General features: G+C 46.0%; 1 protein-coding gene across 4 annotated transcripts in view; it reads right to left on the bottom strand.

The window, feature by feature from the left end:
- Positions 1–18055, bottom strand: part of TRIP10 (thyroid hormone receptor interactor 10) — a 124780-nt gene that overhangs the window by 57036 nt on the left and 49689 nt on the right. For 3 of the 4 annotated variants that reach the window (XM_061639495.1, XM_061639512.1, XM_061639503.1), the window contains one exon: positions 10795–10910. The exons of the other annotated variant lie outside the window; for it this stretch is intronic. In XM_061639495.1, coding sequence (XP_061495479.1) covers positions 10795–10910 — 116 coding nt within the window. The remainder of the gene's footprint in view (positions 1–10794; positions 10911–18055) is intronic. 4 annotated transcript variants of the gene reach the window in all.

Here is an 18055-nt window from a genome sequence, read left to right as displayed (position 1 = left end):
GACGGTATGTGTGTGTGTGTGTGTTACCCTTTCCGGCCCACTTGCCCTGCCCCCCTTGCTCTGCCGCGCCTCAGCCTAATCGCCTGCCTCCCCCTCCGTGCACCCTAAAACTCCTTCATCAACACCACCACCACCTCCCCCTCCCCTCTCAGCTGTCCCCTTAGGTGCGAGCGCCTGACTAGCTCCACCTATTTCAGTGAACACGGCTGCCCCCCCAACTGCTGAGGCAAAGAGAGCCGCCAGGCGCAGTACTGTGTCGTTCTTGTCGCCTCAGCTGTTGCGATGTATGTTTATATATATATAGTGTGTATGTGTGTGTGCATATGTTCAGATTGACCTCCTATCCACCGCCACGCCACCCTCCCCCCACCTCCTGGTGAGGCAGAGAAGAACCTCATGGAGACGTGCCCTGCACACCTCCACCGCCCCAGGAAAAGAGCACACTACCTGCACACATTATCGTCTGTCTCACACGCACACGGAGCCACCGCCCTCAACCAGCCAGTTAAAGGCATTTAAAAGGCCGACCATGCTTTCAGTTGTTCTCCCTTCGCAACCAATGAGGGTATAAATAAATAACCCCACTCAGCGGGAGTGGGGGGAAGCCTTCAAACAGCTCATGCCTCAGCTCTGGAACCATGCCTTTGAACATATGCAGAGTGCCTTCCTTTTTCACACCTCCTCACCCCCAACCACAAGCACTACCCCCACCTATGTGCCTACTTGTGATGACATTATGGAGGAGAGGGGATCCCAGCACCTCTCTTTTACAAGAGGTGCTATGTACACAGAAGCAAGTCGCATTGAATTAAATGGGACTACTGTTGTTGCTGACCAGGGATTAACATATTAAGTAATTTCCTCCCATTAGATAAGGTGTACACCTGACACACATGTAGTAACTACATGGAGGTGTGCATGGGAGGGGGTCAGAATACACTCACTCTTGCTTACAGGAATTTATCTGGTGGGTTTTTTATTAAATCAACTCATTTTGTCAATAACAACTGTTAATGCAGTTATCACCTTCTGTACTTTTCTGGATTTTTATTCCCTTCTGAGTTCACTATATACCATCTAATATATACCTGCAACTCAGGAAAACAATATATATGTGTGTGTATGCTATAATACATTTGTTCTTCTAAGATAGTTTTTGCTACAAGAGACTAACACAACTACCCCTCTAAAAATAATAATAAATAATATTTCTTATAGAATTTGTGCATCACCTGCACAAAAGCCTCTAGGTGACTTAGGTTAAAAATAAAACATCACACTATGATTTTTAAAAAATACATGAACAAATCACCACAATCAAATGATTGTAGGCCCCTTCCAACTCTACTATTCTATGATTCTATTATTCTATATTCAACTATGTAATGTTCAATTCTCTTAACAGTGCTAAAAAGACTTGGGGAGGGGGGATCTTCATTTGGCAGCACTGAAAAAACTGTAAAGTGAGTGCCAGGTGAGCTTCCCTCCCAGGCAGGAGGGGCCATCACTAAAAAGGCTCCTTCTCTTGTTGCCATCCTCCACATTTCAGGAGGAAGAGGCACTCTGAATAGGTCCTCTTAGATAACCTTAAGGTCCAGGTAGGCTCATATGGGAAGAGGCATTCCCTTCAGGTACTAGGGTCCCAAGCCATGCAAGCTTTTATTGGTTAAAACCAACACCTTGGATTGGGCCCAGAAACTCACTGGCAACCAATGCAAGTGGTTCTGATCTGATCACCTAGTCCGTGTTTTAAGAGCAAGTTTAAAAGCTGACTAATCCGCTTTAAAAGTTCACTATTATCCTCCTAATCTATTGCCGTTAAACCATTTTCTTCCCTAAGCATGCACACACAAAAATGAATGATACAGCTCTGTGTAATAAAGGGGGGGGGAGCGATGCCCAGACAGAGTAGCCTTATGAAAATCATCTACCTGCCACAAGCCTATTTTTAAAAAAATGAAAATGGTATCCAGTAGACATTTGTGGGACTACTCCTCAGTCAGGATAAGTACAGGTATTTCTCTGGGTTTATCTATGTATTTAGCATTTGTACTAACAGGTTATCACAGATTCCTCCTATTTTATTACTGTTAGGGAGGATATGAGCCAGTGTGGTGTAGTGGTTAAGGTGTTGGACTACGACCTGGGAAACCAGGGTTCGAATCCCCACACAGCCATGAAGCTCACTGGGTGATCTTGGGCCAGTCGCTGCCTCTCAGCCTCAGAGGAAGGCAATGGTGAACCCCCTCTGAATACCGCTTACCATGAAAACCCTATTCATAGGGTCACGATAAGTCGAGATTTTTTTTCAGGGAGGATACAAGTGGTTTCATTGTGCTATCATGGCTTCCCCTGAAGAGACCTGGGAATTGTAACTTGAGAAATATACCAAGAATTTCATTCATAAAAACATAAGAACAAAAAAAGCTCCAGCTTGATCAGGCCAATGGCCCATCTAGTCCATTATATATATATATTCTCACATTGGCCAACCAGATGCCTGTGGGAAACCTGCAAGCAGGACCTTAACACTCTTTCCTCCTGCTGTTTCCAGCAACTAGTATTCAGAAGCATAGTGCCTCCAACTATGGAGGCAGAGCATGGCCACTGTAGCTAGTAGCCCTTGATACCCTTTGTTGTTGTTATGTGCCTCCAAGTCGACTACGACTTAAGGCGACCTTATGAATCAGCGACCTCCAAGAGCATCTGTCATGAACCACCCTGTTCAGATCTTGTAAGTTCAGGTCTGTGGCTTCCTTTATGGAATCAATCCATCTCTTGTTTCGCCTTCCTCTCTTTCTACTCCCTTCTGTTTTTCCCAGCATTATTATCTTTTCTAATGAATCATGTCTTCTCATTATGTGTCCAAAGTATGATAACCTCAGTTTCATCATTTTAGCTTCCAGTGACAGTTTAATTTGCGATTTAATTTGTTCTAACACCCAATTATTTGTCTTTTTTGCAGTCCATGGTATGTGCAAAGCTCTCCTCCAACACCACATTTTGAATGAGTTGATTTTTCTCTTATCCACTTTTTTTCACTGTCCAACTTTCACATCCATACATAGAGATGGGGAATACCATGGTCTGAATGATCCTGACTTTAGTGTTCAGTGATATATCTTTGCATTTGAGGACCTTTTCTAGTTCTCTCATAGCTGCCCTCAATGTTGTTTTAGGCTACTTAGATGTGCAGCAGCCAAGGCCAGCACCTTGTAGGGTTTTTTTTAAAAAGTAACTGAAATGCAACTGTAGTGATTACTTTTGAGGAAAAGTAAAGTAACCAGTTACTTTCAGAGTAATTGTAACGATAATTACTACTTTTGGGGGCCATGTAACTGTAATTTATTACTTTTTTAAAGTAATCTTCCAAGCTCTGATCTAGAGTCACAAATCTGGGAGTACTCATTAGTCATGCTGCCTGCTGACTTTGTCATTTGGCCACCTCCTCCCACATTCATAGCCCTCTCTATGGGCATTTTTGTTGGATGTCTCTAGGTCACAGTCTGGGGAAGGACTTTTCAAGGAAAGGTAGTACTGCCTCAGCAGTGAAGGACAAACTTTCCCTTTCCTTCCAACACAGTCTTGGTACACGTTCATCAGGACTAGCAGCACAGCATAAAGAACTTGGGCAACCAAAAGTAAAAACAAAACCAACAGCCATCACGGCGAAAATGTGGACATTTTTACTTACTCTTTCCAAGACCAAAATTTCTTTTAAAAGGGCACTGATTACGTTAGAAAAATCCTAGCCTAGCTTTCATTTTAGATGTCTAGTCAAGAAACCAAGTCCTTAGATTCCAGATCATTCCTGGGAACTCCTGAAGGGTAGTAGTTATCACCAAGTGCTACGGAATGGCATGGAGGAAGAGTGGCAAGGAAGATAGAGAAGTGGATAGTGCAGCATCTGGGCTCCCCATCACAGCAGACACTGAAAGATCACCACCAAATCTTCTAAAAGGCCCACTAAGAGGTGGCGAGACCAAAAGTGGGTTGAAGTCCACAAGGCTGTTAGGCCAGTCAGAAAGGCTTCAAATGCTGGATCCATGAGCCACTGATTCGCCATCCCTGTTCCAGGGTTTCAGACAGGAGTCTCTCCCAGCCCTACCTGGAGATGTTAGGGATTGAATGTGGAATGTTGTGCATTCAAAGCATATGTTCTGCCACTGAGCTATGGCCCTTCCTTAATTGACAATGTAAAGCAAAGAGGCATGAACTCTAACCCTACTTTCACATTAAGGTAGCAGACCACTCTGAAAGAAAAGATCCACAGTACATGGGGCACCTTACATAGTAACATAGCAAAAACAAGGCAGGGCTCTACTTGAAGGGGCTTACGGTTTCAACAGAGAGAGAAGGAATGGAAAACACGAAGGTAAGAAGAGATGAATGTGAGCAAATGCCATTATTGGCCTCAAGCAGTCAGATCTTTTAAGAAAAAAGGCCTGCTTCTAAAGACTAGCAGCCATGGATAGGCCTGATTCTCTTTTTTTGGGGGGGGGCTGTGCCACCGACCAATACAACCTGACAATACATTCAAAAATTTGTTCTTCAGTGTATTAAGAACATAAGAACATAAGAAGAGCCTGCTGGATCAGGCCAGTGGCCCATCTAGTCCAGCATCCTGTTCTCACAGTGGCCAACCAGGTGCCTGGGGGAAGCCCGCAAGCAGGACCCGAGTGCAAGAACACTCTCCCCTCCTGAGGCTTCCGGCAACTGGTTTTCAGAAGCATGCTGCCTCTGACTAGGGTGGCACAGCACAGCCATCATGGCTAGTAGCCATTGATAGCCCTGTCCTCCATGAATTTGTCTAATCTTCTTTTAAAGCCATCCAAGCTGGTGGCCATTACTGCATCTTGTGGGAGCAAATTCCATAGTTTAACTATGCGCTGAGTAAAGAAGTACTTCCTTTTGTCTGTCCTGAATCTTCCAACATTCAGCTTCTTTGAATGTCCACGAGTTCTAGTATTATGAGAGAGGGAGAAGAACTTTTCTCTATCCACTTTCTCAATGCCATGCATAATTTTATACACTTCTATCATGTCTCCTCTGACCCGCCTTTTCTCTAAACTAAAAAGCCCCAAGTACTGCAACCTTTCCTCGTAAGGGAGTCGCTCCATCCCCTTGATCATTCTGGTTGCCCTCTTCTGAACCTTTTCCAACTCTATAATAACCTTTCTGAGATGAGGCGACCAGAACTGTACACAGTATTCCAAATGTGGCCGCACCATAGATTTATACAACGGCATTATGATATCGGCTGTTTTATTTTCAATACCTTTCCTAATTATCGCTAGCATGGAATTTGCCTTTTTCACAGCTGCCGCACACTGGGTCGACATTTTCATCGTGCTGTCCACTACAACCCCGAGGTCTCTCTCCTGGTCGGTCACCGCCAGTTCAGACCCCATGAGCGTATATGTGAAATTCAGATTTTTTGCTCCAATATGCATAATTTTACACTTGTTTATATTGAATTGCATTTGCCATTTTTCCGCCCATTCACTCAGTTTGGAGAGGTCTTTTTGGAGCTCTTCGCAATCCCTTTTTGTTTTAACAACCCTGAACAATTTAGTGTCGTCAGCAAACTTGGCCACTTCACTGCTCACTCCTAATTCTAGGTCATTAATGAACAAGTTGAAAAGTACAGGTCCCAATACCGATCCTTGAGGGACTCCACTTTCTACAGCCCTCCATTGGGAGAACTGTCCGTTTATTCCTACTCTCTGCTTTCTGCTTCTTAACCAATTCCTTATCCACAAGAGGACCTCTCCTCTTATTCCATGACTGCTAAGCTTCCTCAGAAGCCTTTGGTGAGGTACCTTGTCAAACGCTTTTTGAAAGTCTAAGTACACTATGTCCACTGGATCACCTCTATCTATATGCTTGTTGACACGCTCAAAGAATTCTAATAGGTTACTGAGACAGGACTTTCCCTTGCAGAAGCCATGCTGGCTCTGCTTCAGCAAGGCTTGTTCTTCTATGTGCTTAGTTAATCTAGCCAGTTTTCCAGGGACAGAAGCTAAGCTAACTGGCCTGTAATTTCCAGGATCCCCTCTGGATCCCTTTTTGAAGATTGGCGTTACATTTGCCACTTTCCAGTCCTCAGGCACGGAGGAGGACCCGAGGGACAAGTTACATATTTTAGTTAGCAGATCAGCAATTTCACCTTTGAGTTCTTTGAGAACTCTCGGATGCATGCCATCCGGGCCCGGTGATTGTAAGACAACTAATATTGGCTTGGTTGATACCTACACCACTACTCTGCCCCAACACATGGAGATAAATTTTTCATCCCATTTTCTATTAAATGTAGAAGCTTTACTTTTTTCAGATTGGTTAGCTCAGATTATGCATGAGCCCAGGAATTCGTGTTTAATTCTACCATGTTGCAGAGTTTTGCATTTGCCTGTCTTGGAAGCTTTTCTCTTTTTTGTTTTAGCAGAAAACAGCAGTAATAGTTTGCAAAATATTTAACATTTTATACTTTGATCCTTGATACGCAGCAGGAGTACAAGCAATACGGAAGTGAATGGGACTTGTGCTGTCAGAGCAAAATGAAGATGGCAACCAATGCATGCATCAGTATCCCTCTGGGCCTCCATACATATCCATGGATACATGTTTAGCTGATGAAGAACAGAAAGCATTAAGAGAACTAGCAAGGGCATCTGGCTGCTGGCAGGATTAGTAGGAAAATTAAGACCATCCAAATGATTTTTAAATGCTAGTAATTGTAATAACTTAGCATCTAGCAGTTTTGAGTATTCTAAGTCCTTCACGTACTTTATCTTGTTGCAGTCCTTCCAACAACCCTGGAAAATAGCCAGGTATTATCACCACACTGCAGTGTAGCCAACAGTCCAACAGCCTGTTCAGGGCACCACGCTGGCTACCCATGCCATATTGAACATGGGCCAACACTGACAGGAAGCGACTTACCCAAAGCTCCTCATGAGTTCATGGCAAAAGCTGGATGACATTAGAGACTCAGGACAGATAAAAGGAAGTTGTTTCACACATCTCATAGTTAACTTATGGAATTTGCCACAAAACATGGTGATGGTCACTAGTTTAGATGGAAATCAGAAAAATTCATGGACAATATGGATATGAATCAGTAATAGCCATAATTATTATTATGCTACCTCCAGGTTCAGAGGTAGTATGCCATTGAATATCACCTGCTAGGAGCAAAAACAGGAGAGGGCAACTGCCTCTGAGAAGCCTACAAGCAAGGCCTGAAGGCATCTGGTTGGCCACTGTGGCAAACAGAATGCTTGACTAGATAGGTCTTCCATTTCATCTGGCAGGGCTCTTCATATGTTGTTAGAGATAATATTTGAATCTGGGACTTCTGATTTGTAGCTCAGTTTCTTAGCCACTGTGCTGCACTAGGTCTCCAATATAGAATGAAAAGCTATGCACAAATATATGCACATTCATGCAGTTGGCAAACTATTCTAAGCACTTTCTTGATGTTTGTAACCACAAGGCAGGAGACCAGCTGCTCCCACCCTGACAGACCACAAGAAGGGTGGGTGGTATTTTCATGTCATTCATCACTCCAAAGAAGGATACCTTGCTGTCCTATAGAGGCAGACGAAAACACTTGCCCTGATGGTTATCACCATGGGAAGCTTAAGCTTACCCAGAGGTAAACCCCTGCTAGGGCTTTTTAGGTAGCCCAATGTACAGCAGTGCCAATCTTGCAAGAGAAAAGAGTTTGTGGCATTCTGAGAGAGTACGTTGGACAGCATGTTGACCTGGACATGTCTGAATAAACTGTCTCCTTGGAAAGTAAACCTGCCTGGGACCCTGAACAAGATTTAACATTCAACTCTGGAAAAAAATATTGGTCCAGCTAATTTCACTGTATCAGGCTGGCAAATTTAACCTGCATCTTCTGCATTTAGTGCAATCATTAAACCCTCTCTTGTTTCAGGAAGTGATCATATGCTGAGTATATACAGGCAGCAAGGCCAGGGTACAGAAAGAAAGAGCCCATCAAAGCCACCATCTTAAGCAAAGCCCAAACCCCCAAGATATATAGTGTCAAACTCCTACCAAGGTCTCAGCTAGGTCTCAAGTTTGCATAGGGCAGATAACAGTTATGACTCTCTTATATGAACACGTCTGCATAGTATGAACATACACACCAATCTTTTGTCCCATTAATTCTGGGAAGTTTTAGAAACAAAAAGCCATACAACGCCTTTTACCTTGGCAAAAATGAGACGTAGCAATTCCTCATTCATACAGTTTCAGTGCATGCTGAGAACATACCCATTTACTAAGAACTTTGCTTGCTGCTGATGTTATAACTTTAAAAAAGTTATGTTACAAAATGTAACTAAAATTATACTGACTGCTAATGCTGCTGAATTTGTTTGTTGTTATTGTATTTTTAATTGATTTGTAAAGCCACCTTGATATGTTTTAACTATGGGCAGTATACAAATATTCATCATCATCAGGGCTCAACTTCTCTCCCTCCCTCCATATCAACATGACAAATGTAAGCCTATCATGCTTTTACCAAAGAAGCTCTGGGAACTGCAAAAGTGCAGAGATTTGTTACTGATCCATAGCTCCCTTAAAGAGGGACCAATGATGGTGAAACCAGTTTCTGTTTGTAGCATTGCCATATTGGCTCTCACAGGAATCCACATGTAATGTTATGATGGTGGACATAATGCTGGTACCCTCATTCTTCATTGGCACTGACAATTGTCTAAATAAATAAAATTAACTTCTATTAGATCCTCTCAAATATCATGCTGAATCTGTGTCACAGACAAAGGAACAGGGTTCATCAACCTCAGCTTATGAGCAACATTATAACAGTTTCAGAATAGAGACAACAGGACAGCAGTACTTGCTCTGTAGGCTCCTTGTTTAGTTCTTCCCTATGCTTGTGGCAAATTGCTTATGAAGCCTTGGCAGGAGGCTGATGTGTAAAAACCCCCACAGTTGCTGGACTTTGTACCCTTCCGGATTTTTGCAGCTTTAGGACTTAAAGAGAGAAGAAAACATTTTAAGGAAAAGGAGCCTGGAGAGTAATTCTAGATTCAAAAGGAGCAAAACATGTGGGAAGGGAGGTGGCAAAGGTGGGAAGAGAACAACAGAGTAACCAATAAAGTTATTTGAGGGGGAGGGGAAAGCGAAGCAATCAACTTTTGTATTGGTGCTGCCCAGTCCAATCACCACAGAGGACTCTGTTCCTAGTAAAGGGTTGCCTGGCAATCCAAATCAGTAGATTGGAGTGGTTGGTGGCAGTGGTAGAACTAGAATCACAGCTAACGAATCGAGCCAAAGACCAAAGGGGCTTGGATGATTCCTGAAGCAATCAGTCAGCCAGAAATTCAACTGTTTTCTGTCTTTCTAGACAGGGGCTCTGTCAGACAAGAGCCTTTGGATCTGCTTCAGGGGTAGCTAGAACAAGTGGCTGAGAAGGAGACAGTTTTAAAGAAGTGCAGGAACAGAGGGGCTTGGATGCACCCATTGAGCAGAGGGATGGACTTGATGGCCTTACAGGCCCCTTGCAACTCTATGATTCTAGGGCGACTGAGGAGAACAGAAACTGTCCTTCAAAGATTGGACAAAGCTGCTAGCAAACTCTGTTAAACCAGTGAATCAAGAAGAGACAGTAAAAATGGACGCTGGAAATGGATGCTGGAAATGAACTTGGCTTACAGGATCTGACTAAAAGGTCCATCTAATCCAGCATCCTGCTTCCAAGAGATGCCTGGATGCACACAAGTGTGGCATGAAGGCAACAACCCTTCCCTGTTTATCCCTGGCAGTATTCAGAGGAATTCTGCCTCCAAGCCTAGGGATTGGGGGGGGAGAGAGAGAGGAGGATCAGACCAATTCATAAGGATGGGTTTAAGTAGACATGATATCTGTCTATGACAGTGGCCATCATGACATCCTATGTGTGTGAAGTAGAATCACAGAATGGTAGAGTTGGAAGGGACCTATAAGGCCATCATGTCCAACCCCTGCTCAATACAGGAATCAAAATTAAAGCATACCCGAGAGCTGCCTGTCCAGCTGCCTCTCGAAGGCCTCCAGTGTTGGAGAGCCCACCACTTCCCTAGGTATTTGGTTCCATTGTTGTACTGCTCCAACAGTTAGGAGGTTTTTCCTGATGTTCAGTCGAAATCTGGCTTCCTGCAACTTGGGTGCATTATTTCGTGTCCTGCACTCTAGGATGACTGAGGAAAGATCCTGGCCCTCCTTTGTGCGGCAACCTTTCAAGTACTTGAAGAGTGCTATGAAGTATTTTATTCTTCTGTCCATCCTGAACAGACCGAAAAAAATCAACTTTATCTGGTGATCTCAAGTTTTAACTAACAATCATGAGAGGGGAAGAAAAAGATCACTCAATCCACCATCTCTATACTATTCATGAACTTTTATGCCACCAACACAGGGAAATAGCATGCGTTTTTAAATTGTTTTTAAATTTTTTTAAATTGTGTTGTTAAATTGTTTTTTGTGTTTTAAAATCTGTATATTTGTTTTTAATTGCTGTAAACTGCCCAGAGAGCTTCGGCTATGGGGAAATAAATAAATAAATAAATAAATAAATAAATAAATAAATAAATAAATAGCTCCAGAAGGAGCTCAAGTTTATACCTTGTGCTGCCTGGTAAACTGCTCTTCTCCATTGTCAAGCACAAGGATAGATCGTCCTGCTTCCTCCTCTTCCCTAGACCTAAAGACTGAACCCCAAGATTTGTCATTACTTGCCAGGCACAGCTTTCTCTGTGCCACCGGCATACCTACCTCAGCTGCTTTGCATACGCCTGCTCAATCTCAGTCCGCTCTTTCACAAACTTGACGTATTTGTCCACCAGGTCCAGGCCCCACTGAGTGTGGCGCTCAATTGTGTCAAATTGATCCTAAAGAGGGAGATGGGGGGAAAAATTACCAAAAAGAGCTGAAAGCAACAGGTTATATATTTGGCCCAAACAGACTGAACCACAAAGGCACTGAGATGGTAGAAATGTGTTGGGCTGTATCACTTCAGGCTGCTGTTGAAGACTCGCATGAAAAATTCCCTGCACATAGAAAAAATAGCAGGTTAAGGAGCCTAGGATAGTGCCAGTGTTAGTGTGTTGGACTAGGACAAGGGTTCAAATCCCTAAGCCACGCAGCCTCACTGGATGACCTTGGCAGTCTCTTTGCCTAACTTACCTCACTGTGTTGTGAGGATGCAATGAAGGAGAAAACAATGTATGGCACCTTGAGCCCCCTACAGGAAAAGCGGGATGTAAATATAACAACAAACTAGCTTTCTATGCGAAGGAACTTTTTTGTATAGAACAAAAGAAACAAATCACTTGCATCAAATCTCACATTGCCACCCGTCTATTGCAAATATAGATTCCTGTTAATATTTCTCCAACAGATCTGAGACCTGTGCCTGAAAGTAAGAAGGAAAATAAACATCCGGAACGGACCATTGGTCTCACCTGGTTTTCCCAGGTATCATGCCATCACGTGGGTTATAGCGCCATCTAGCATCCGAAGGCAAGAATGTACTGAAGTCAAGACCTGGGGCATCCAAGCCCCTCCCACTCCGGTTCATTCGCGATGAGTCCAAAGTGAGGTATCTGAGAAAGTACAAGGGCCAACAGGCCTACCAGCAAGGAAAATAGAGACACTGTCCCAATTAACACAGAACAACATTCACTCTTAACAGATCTAGAAAGGTCTTGACTTGATTACACAATCTAAAACAGCAGAACTCTGAACAGTAATAATTTGAAAGGTGGTACAAAACAGGCATCCTCCAACAGGGAGGGCCGTGATGGCATGATACCTGAGAAAACCACCCTTCAGGTGAGACCAATGGTCCGTTTTCCCCAGGTAGCATGCCATCACATGGGATGTACCAAAGGAGCCCCAACAGGGAGGGACCACTCACTCATTACTGATCAGAAAGAACCTGTTGCAGAACACGCCTTCCAAAAGAGGCATTGGCAGAGGCGCAGCAGTCTATCTTGTAATGCTTGATAAAGGAATCTGGAGTAGACCACACCACCGCCCTGCAAATATCTGCAAGAGGTGCATTGGTTGTGAAAGCAGCCATAGTGGCTGCCGACCTAGTAGAGTGTGCTGTAATCTTACCAGGCACTGGAAGCTTAAGCGACTCATAAGCCAGTGCAATGCAGGCACGCAATCAACAAGACAAGGTGGATTTAGAAACTTTCCCCCCCAATGTCCTTGGGCGAAAGGATACAAACAATTAATCCGTTAATCTTATGTCCTTGGTTCAAGACAGGTAGGTCTTGAGGGCCCTCCGAACATCTAACAAGTGCCAGGCCTTCTCCAACGGATGGATGGGCTTAGGACAGAACGAAGGAAGAACAATGTCCTGGTTACAGTGGAAAGCTGAATAGACCTTGGGATGAAAGGACGGATCTGGATCAATACCACTGAGTCCTCATGGAAGATGCAGAGATGGCAGGCTGACGATAATGCACCCAACTCTGAAACTCTTCTCGCCACCAGAAACAGGACGTTGAATGACAACAGTCGCAATGAAACTGACTTAAGGGGCTCAAAGGGAGGACGCTGCAAGGCTTGCAGGACCTTTGGCAAACTCCACGAAGGAAAATGGTGACACACTGTTGGAGAAAGAAGAGTAGCTCCCTTCAAAAAATGTTTGAGCAGGTGTGAGCCCATGGGAACGCGGACAAATTGACGATATGGTGGAGGCCTGGCAATGCAAGGTGTTTGCTTTAAGTCCCATTTTCATACCATTATGTAGAAACTGCAGCACTTGCTGTATAGCGGCTTGAGAAGGTTGGAAGTCATAGGATGCACACCATTTGGAAAAGGCGGACTAAGTGCTCTGGTAGATGCAATTTGTCGACGGCCTTCTAGACACCAGAATTGTATCCACAACCTCCTGTGATACTCCTGTGCGAATCAACTGCCTCTGTTCAAATGCCAAGCTGTCAGACTCAGCCAGTCGGGATCTGGGTGCCATATCGGTCCCTGTGACAGAAGATCTGGTCTGATTGGCAACCTCCAAGGGTCTGTTATAGACAGTGAGAGGAGGTCCGAGGACCATGGCCGGCGAGGCCAGTACGGAGCTAGCAGGACCAGTTGAGCCCTTTCGCGTCACAGTTTTTGCAGTGTCCTGCCCAGTAGAGGTATCAGGAGAAAGGGGTACAGAAGACCACCCAGCCAAGGTGTCAGCAGCGCATCTACAGATTCCGCATTTGTTTCCAGATACCTCGAGAAGTACCGGGGCAGCTGGCAGTTGTGACTGGAAGCAAAGGGATCCACTGAGAGGATGCCAAACTGATGCTGAAGAAGGTCGAACACAGCCAGGTGAAGTTTCCACTCTCCCGGAATCACCTGTTGTCTGCTAAGCCAGTTGGACGTCACATTCAGAACTCTGCTGAGATGTTCTGCCCTCAATGACATCAGATGACATTTGGCCCAGTCGAAGATCCAGGTCGCTTCCACCTGGAGAGATTGCGACCTGGTTTGTCCTTGTCTGTTCAAATGCAATTTCACGCAGGTGTTGTCCCTTTGAATCAGTACGTTTCAAATGTAAGATTGGTTGACAGCTCCAGCCAGTTGATACTCTTGACTGACCTCTGACCTGGACCATACACCCTGGACAAAGCATGAATTGCAGTGGAGGCCCTAGCCGGTCAGACTGGCATCCATGGTTATTACAGTCCTGTCTGGTTCTCGGAACAGAGTTCCCCTGCTGAGATTTTGAATAGTCGCCCACCATCGGAAAGAAGGCAGTAAAGGATCCAGGCGGATTTCCCGATAGCTGGAGTTGGCAATGTCCAATTGAAATGGCAGCTGGGTCCACTGGAGTGGTCAAGTGTGATGCTGAGCCCACGGTACAATGTGAATGGTGGAAATGAACGTCCCCAGAGCCTTTGCTGGAAGCAGTACATCCTCCCTTGAGCAATGCGTCAGGAGCAGTGCCATATCTCTGATTGTTGCAATACGCTCTGGTGAAAGGAAGACCATGGCCTGCGCTGTGTCCAATATCGCTCCCAGATGCTGCAGCTGAGTTGGCTCTAGTTAACTCTTGTCGATGTTGACCAGCCAACCATTGGTGAGCAGAACCTCGAGGGTGCGCTGGACCTGATAGTGAGCCTGGGCCCTGGAGTCCGCCCAAAGCAGCAAATCGTCCAAACAGGGGTAGATATGGATCCCCTGAAGGTGGAGGTAAGCCATCAGGGTGAGCAACACTTTGGTGAATACCCTCGGGGCCGACAAGAGTCCAAACAGCATTGCTCGGTATTGAAAGTGATGCTGACCAAAGGCGAACCTCAGGAACCTTCTGTGAGCAGGGCAGATTGGGACATGGAGGTAAGCCTATTTCAGGTGGATGGAGGCCAGAAAGTTCCCCTCCTGCAGAGCTTCTATAATGGATGCGAGGGCCTCCATTTTGAATCGGTGATACTTCACGAAGCAGTTGACAAACTTGAGGTCCAAGACTGCCCTCCACAACAGATCTCGCTTGGGAACCACAAACAAGACAGAGTAACCCCCCACACACATCTTTCTGCTGATGGTACTGGTTCTATTGCAGCAATGTTGAGGAGTATTGCTTCCTGCATGACCCTCTGCCTTTCTTGAGATCTGGGAAAAGGAGAGGGAAGGGATCTGTCTGGGGGAGTTAACCAAAACTTTAGTTCATAACCGTGAGAATAGAGATCTCTGACCCAAAAGACTTGTGTTAAACATAGCCAGTGATTTGCATAAAGAAGCAACCTGCCTCCGACAGGGATGGCGTCAGTATTGTCTGCGCTGACGATCTCCCCTTCCATATGATGGAGACGAAGGGCCTTGTCGTCCCAGGTGCTGAGCTTTGCCCTGGAATCGCTGTTTGTGCCAGGTTCCCCTGGAGGAACGGAAGTCAGTAAAGCAAGAATTGCGGCCCTGTCCCCCAGGCTGCGCTCCCCAAAAGGGCTGAATTGAACGGTATGGAGCGAACCTTCTGAACAGCCTGCGATCGTCCTTCTTGAATGTGGCCAATACTGGCTTTCGATTGTCTCTGGGGTCTACCAAGACCGCTTTGAGGGCTTCCTCTCCAAAGAGTAATGACCCCAAGGATGGGACCCTAGACAAGTTGGCCCTGGCCATAGTATCCGCGTCCCAGTATGTACACTGAGCCACTACTTCCACGGCTAGGGCCCGCACTCCCAGATGAGTTGCATCTAAGGTGGCATCAGCCACAAACGCCACAGTCTTGTGTAACATCACCAGACCCTTTCTGAGTTTGACCGGATCCGGATTAGGATTGTCTAAGAGTTCATCCATCCAGGCTGCTGAAAAAATGGAAGCTGCAACAGAGGCCCGAACAGAGAAAGCGGTAGCCTCATGGTTTTTACACAGAGCAAAGTCTAGCCGTCACTCAGAAGGATCCTTAAGCTGGGAGTCCCCTTCTTTCAGAAGGAGAGACTTGGATACCAAACTGGAAATTGGCTCATCTACCCCCGGGACGTTAAGGCAATTCATGAAGTCTGGAGCCAAGGTGTAGTATCTGTTGGCGAGGGTGGAGAAACGGCATGCCTGCAGCAGGCAAGCCCATTACTCCTTGGCCAGCTTGTCGATGGGGTCTGGCACAGGAAGAAAGTGATCTGTCAATCTGGGAGATTTGAGAACCTTAGACCTCTTCACAGGAGGAGTGATAGATTCAGTTTGCAGAGATTGGAGACCTAAAGTGTCCAGAACTCTACGAATGAGGGGAAGATAGTTGGCCGAATCAAAAAGGTGATAGAACAAGTCCTCCTCCAGTTCAGAATCACCGCTCCACTCATCTCCCTCGGCCTGAAGAGAATACGAAGGATCCTCCAACCCAGTCATCTCACTGCCAATCCTGCCTCTGGCGACATCAAAGGGATTTGGTGAAGGTGATGAAGCGTCATTATTACAGCTGTGTTGCTCCATAGTGCTCGAGTGCAGCTGTGTACCCTGCTGAACTAATGGATTAACCTGAGACAGTGACTGTGCTTGAGAGAAGCCCTGTGAGAGAAATTCTGGAGTCAACTGCAACCCCAGTAGAGGGGCAGGATCCAAGGGCACTGGCTGCACTTGTTGAGGCAGATGTGGTTGCCCTTATGGAGACAGAGGTGCAGGAGTCTCATCAGACTGACGAGACGTGTGAGCTCTAGCCGCTGAGATATACTGAGATGGGCAGTCCAAAGTTGGCTGGCTAGGAAACCCTTCAAACTTGTCCTCTGACAACCCAGCAGGTGAATGAAAGAGGGCTGTTAATCTCTCTTGGCCAGCCTCCTCTGAAGCCAGGACTGACACGTATCGTGCTCATCTGGCAGCGCTATGGCTAGACAAGTGTTTGCTCTTAGCAACAGCCTTGGAGTGGAGTCTGGATTGCTTGTGTTTATAGACTTGTCGTGTGACGGGGCCTTGCACTGCTGTTTTGTCTCTGTCACATGGGCTGCCTCTGGCCGCTGATCTGCCATAGTATACACGCACAAAGGTAGAGGGTGCGGTACCTGTCACCAACACATGCACGAGGAGGGGGGTGCGGTGTGGATAGGAGCACTAGTACATGTCCACGTATGAGGGGAGCGGTACAACCCCAAGTGCACTACTGGCGACTAAGAACGATGAAGATCAAGCTCAGAGTACACGCACACAACAGGAAAGGCGCAGTACTGCTCCTGTGCACTTATATATGTAGAAGCCTCTCCGTGTCCTGGGCCTCTCTTTCACTTTCTGTTTTATTTTTATTCTTATTTTATGTTTAAAAAGTACAAAACTATGCTAAATACCCCCCTCACTAAATGCAGTCAACACACAAGGGATGCAAAAGTATGAGGGGGGAGTGGAAGAGCTTTAAGGTCAAATGCCTCACCAACAAAAAGGGCAGGAAAAAAACAGGCAAAATGACGGCTGCTGAAAAAAGGTGGGAAAAATTCAAAACAAAATGGCGCCCACCTAGAGTGCCAATGCTCTGCCCCACAACGGAGTAACGGTGGCCGTTGCAGATATAAAGTCGCCTGAGGGGGAGCGGCAACCGACAACTACCCCACAGACACTGCTGCCAGAAATGAAAGGGAGCCACTGCCGCAAGCTCCAGAGAGAGAGCCGCCACTGCGAGCCCTGCCTCAGCAGCTGGCGAGCTCCCAACGGCCGCAGTAGCGAGCCGCGGAGAAAGAGGCCTGTGAAGAAAAAAAAGAGAGCCACCTCCAAGTAGAGAGCTGCCTCCACGAGCTGTACTCCTGAGCCAGGAAGCTCCGAGCGGCTGCAGTAGCGAGCCGTGGAGCCAAATTGAAGCTGCCGCCACGAGCTTCCGACTCGCTGCTTCAGCCGCAGGGAGAAGGGGGGGCCACTGCCGCTGCTAAAGCAGAGGCAGCAGTAGCAGACTCCTCTCTTCCTAATGAGGAGCCCAGGCAGGGAACAGCCTCTGCTGTCTCTGACACAAGGAGTGAGGATAAACCGGGGGGAGAAAACAATCGGAAAAAAACCACCCCCAAAACAGACCAAAAACAAGAGACAATTAAGGAAAAAAGGGGAAACAAAAACCAACAGCCCCCGTCCCACACACTCTCACACAGACTTAACTTAAAAATCCAAATTCCTACACTACACTAGAACCCTACATCCTTAAACTACAGTGGATATAACAGCCTCAGACGAAGGCAAGAATGAACTGGAGTGGGAGGGGCTTGGATGCCCCAGGTCTTTGACTTCAATACATTCTTGCCTTCGGACGCTAGATGGCGCTATAACCCATGTGATGGCATGCTACCTGGGGAAAACAGTACACCCCCTCCCAAACCCACTAATCCCCTTAGCAGTGGGTGTGAGGGAACACTCAAGGACATGTGGCTGAATTCACAAAACAAGATGCTGCAGGGAGGTGTTGCACAAGAGAAGACAGAGAAGGATAAACCTCCCCCTGCTCCCCTTCCTCGAAAAAAAGGCTGTTTCTTATCGCTAGGCTCTCCTCCTCCTCCTCCTCCTATGTATTCTAGAGATACACAATATGAATCATTACTAGACTGGATGTGAAAAATTTCAGCTACTTCTCAAA

Source organism: Rhineura floridana, chromosome 1 (assembly GCF_030035675.1).
Source record: "Rhineura floridana isolate rRhiFlo1 chromosome 1, rRhiFlo1.hap2, whole genome shotgun sequence".
NCBI lineage: Eukaryota > Metazoa > Chordata > Lepidosauria > Squamata > Rhineuridae > Rhineura > Rhineura floridana.
Note: the sequence above shows the minus strand (reverse complement) of the source record. Positions and strands in the feature narration are given on the sequence as shown.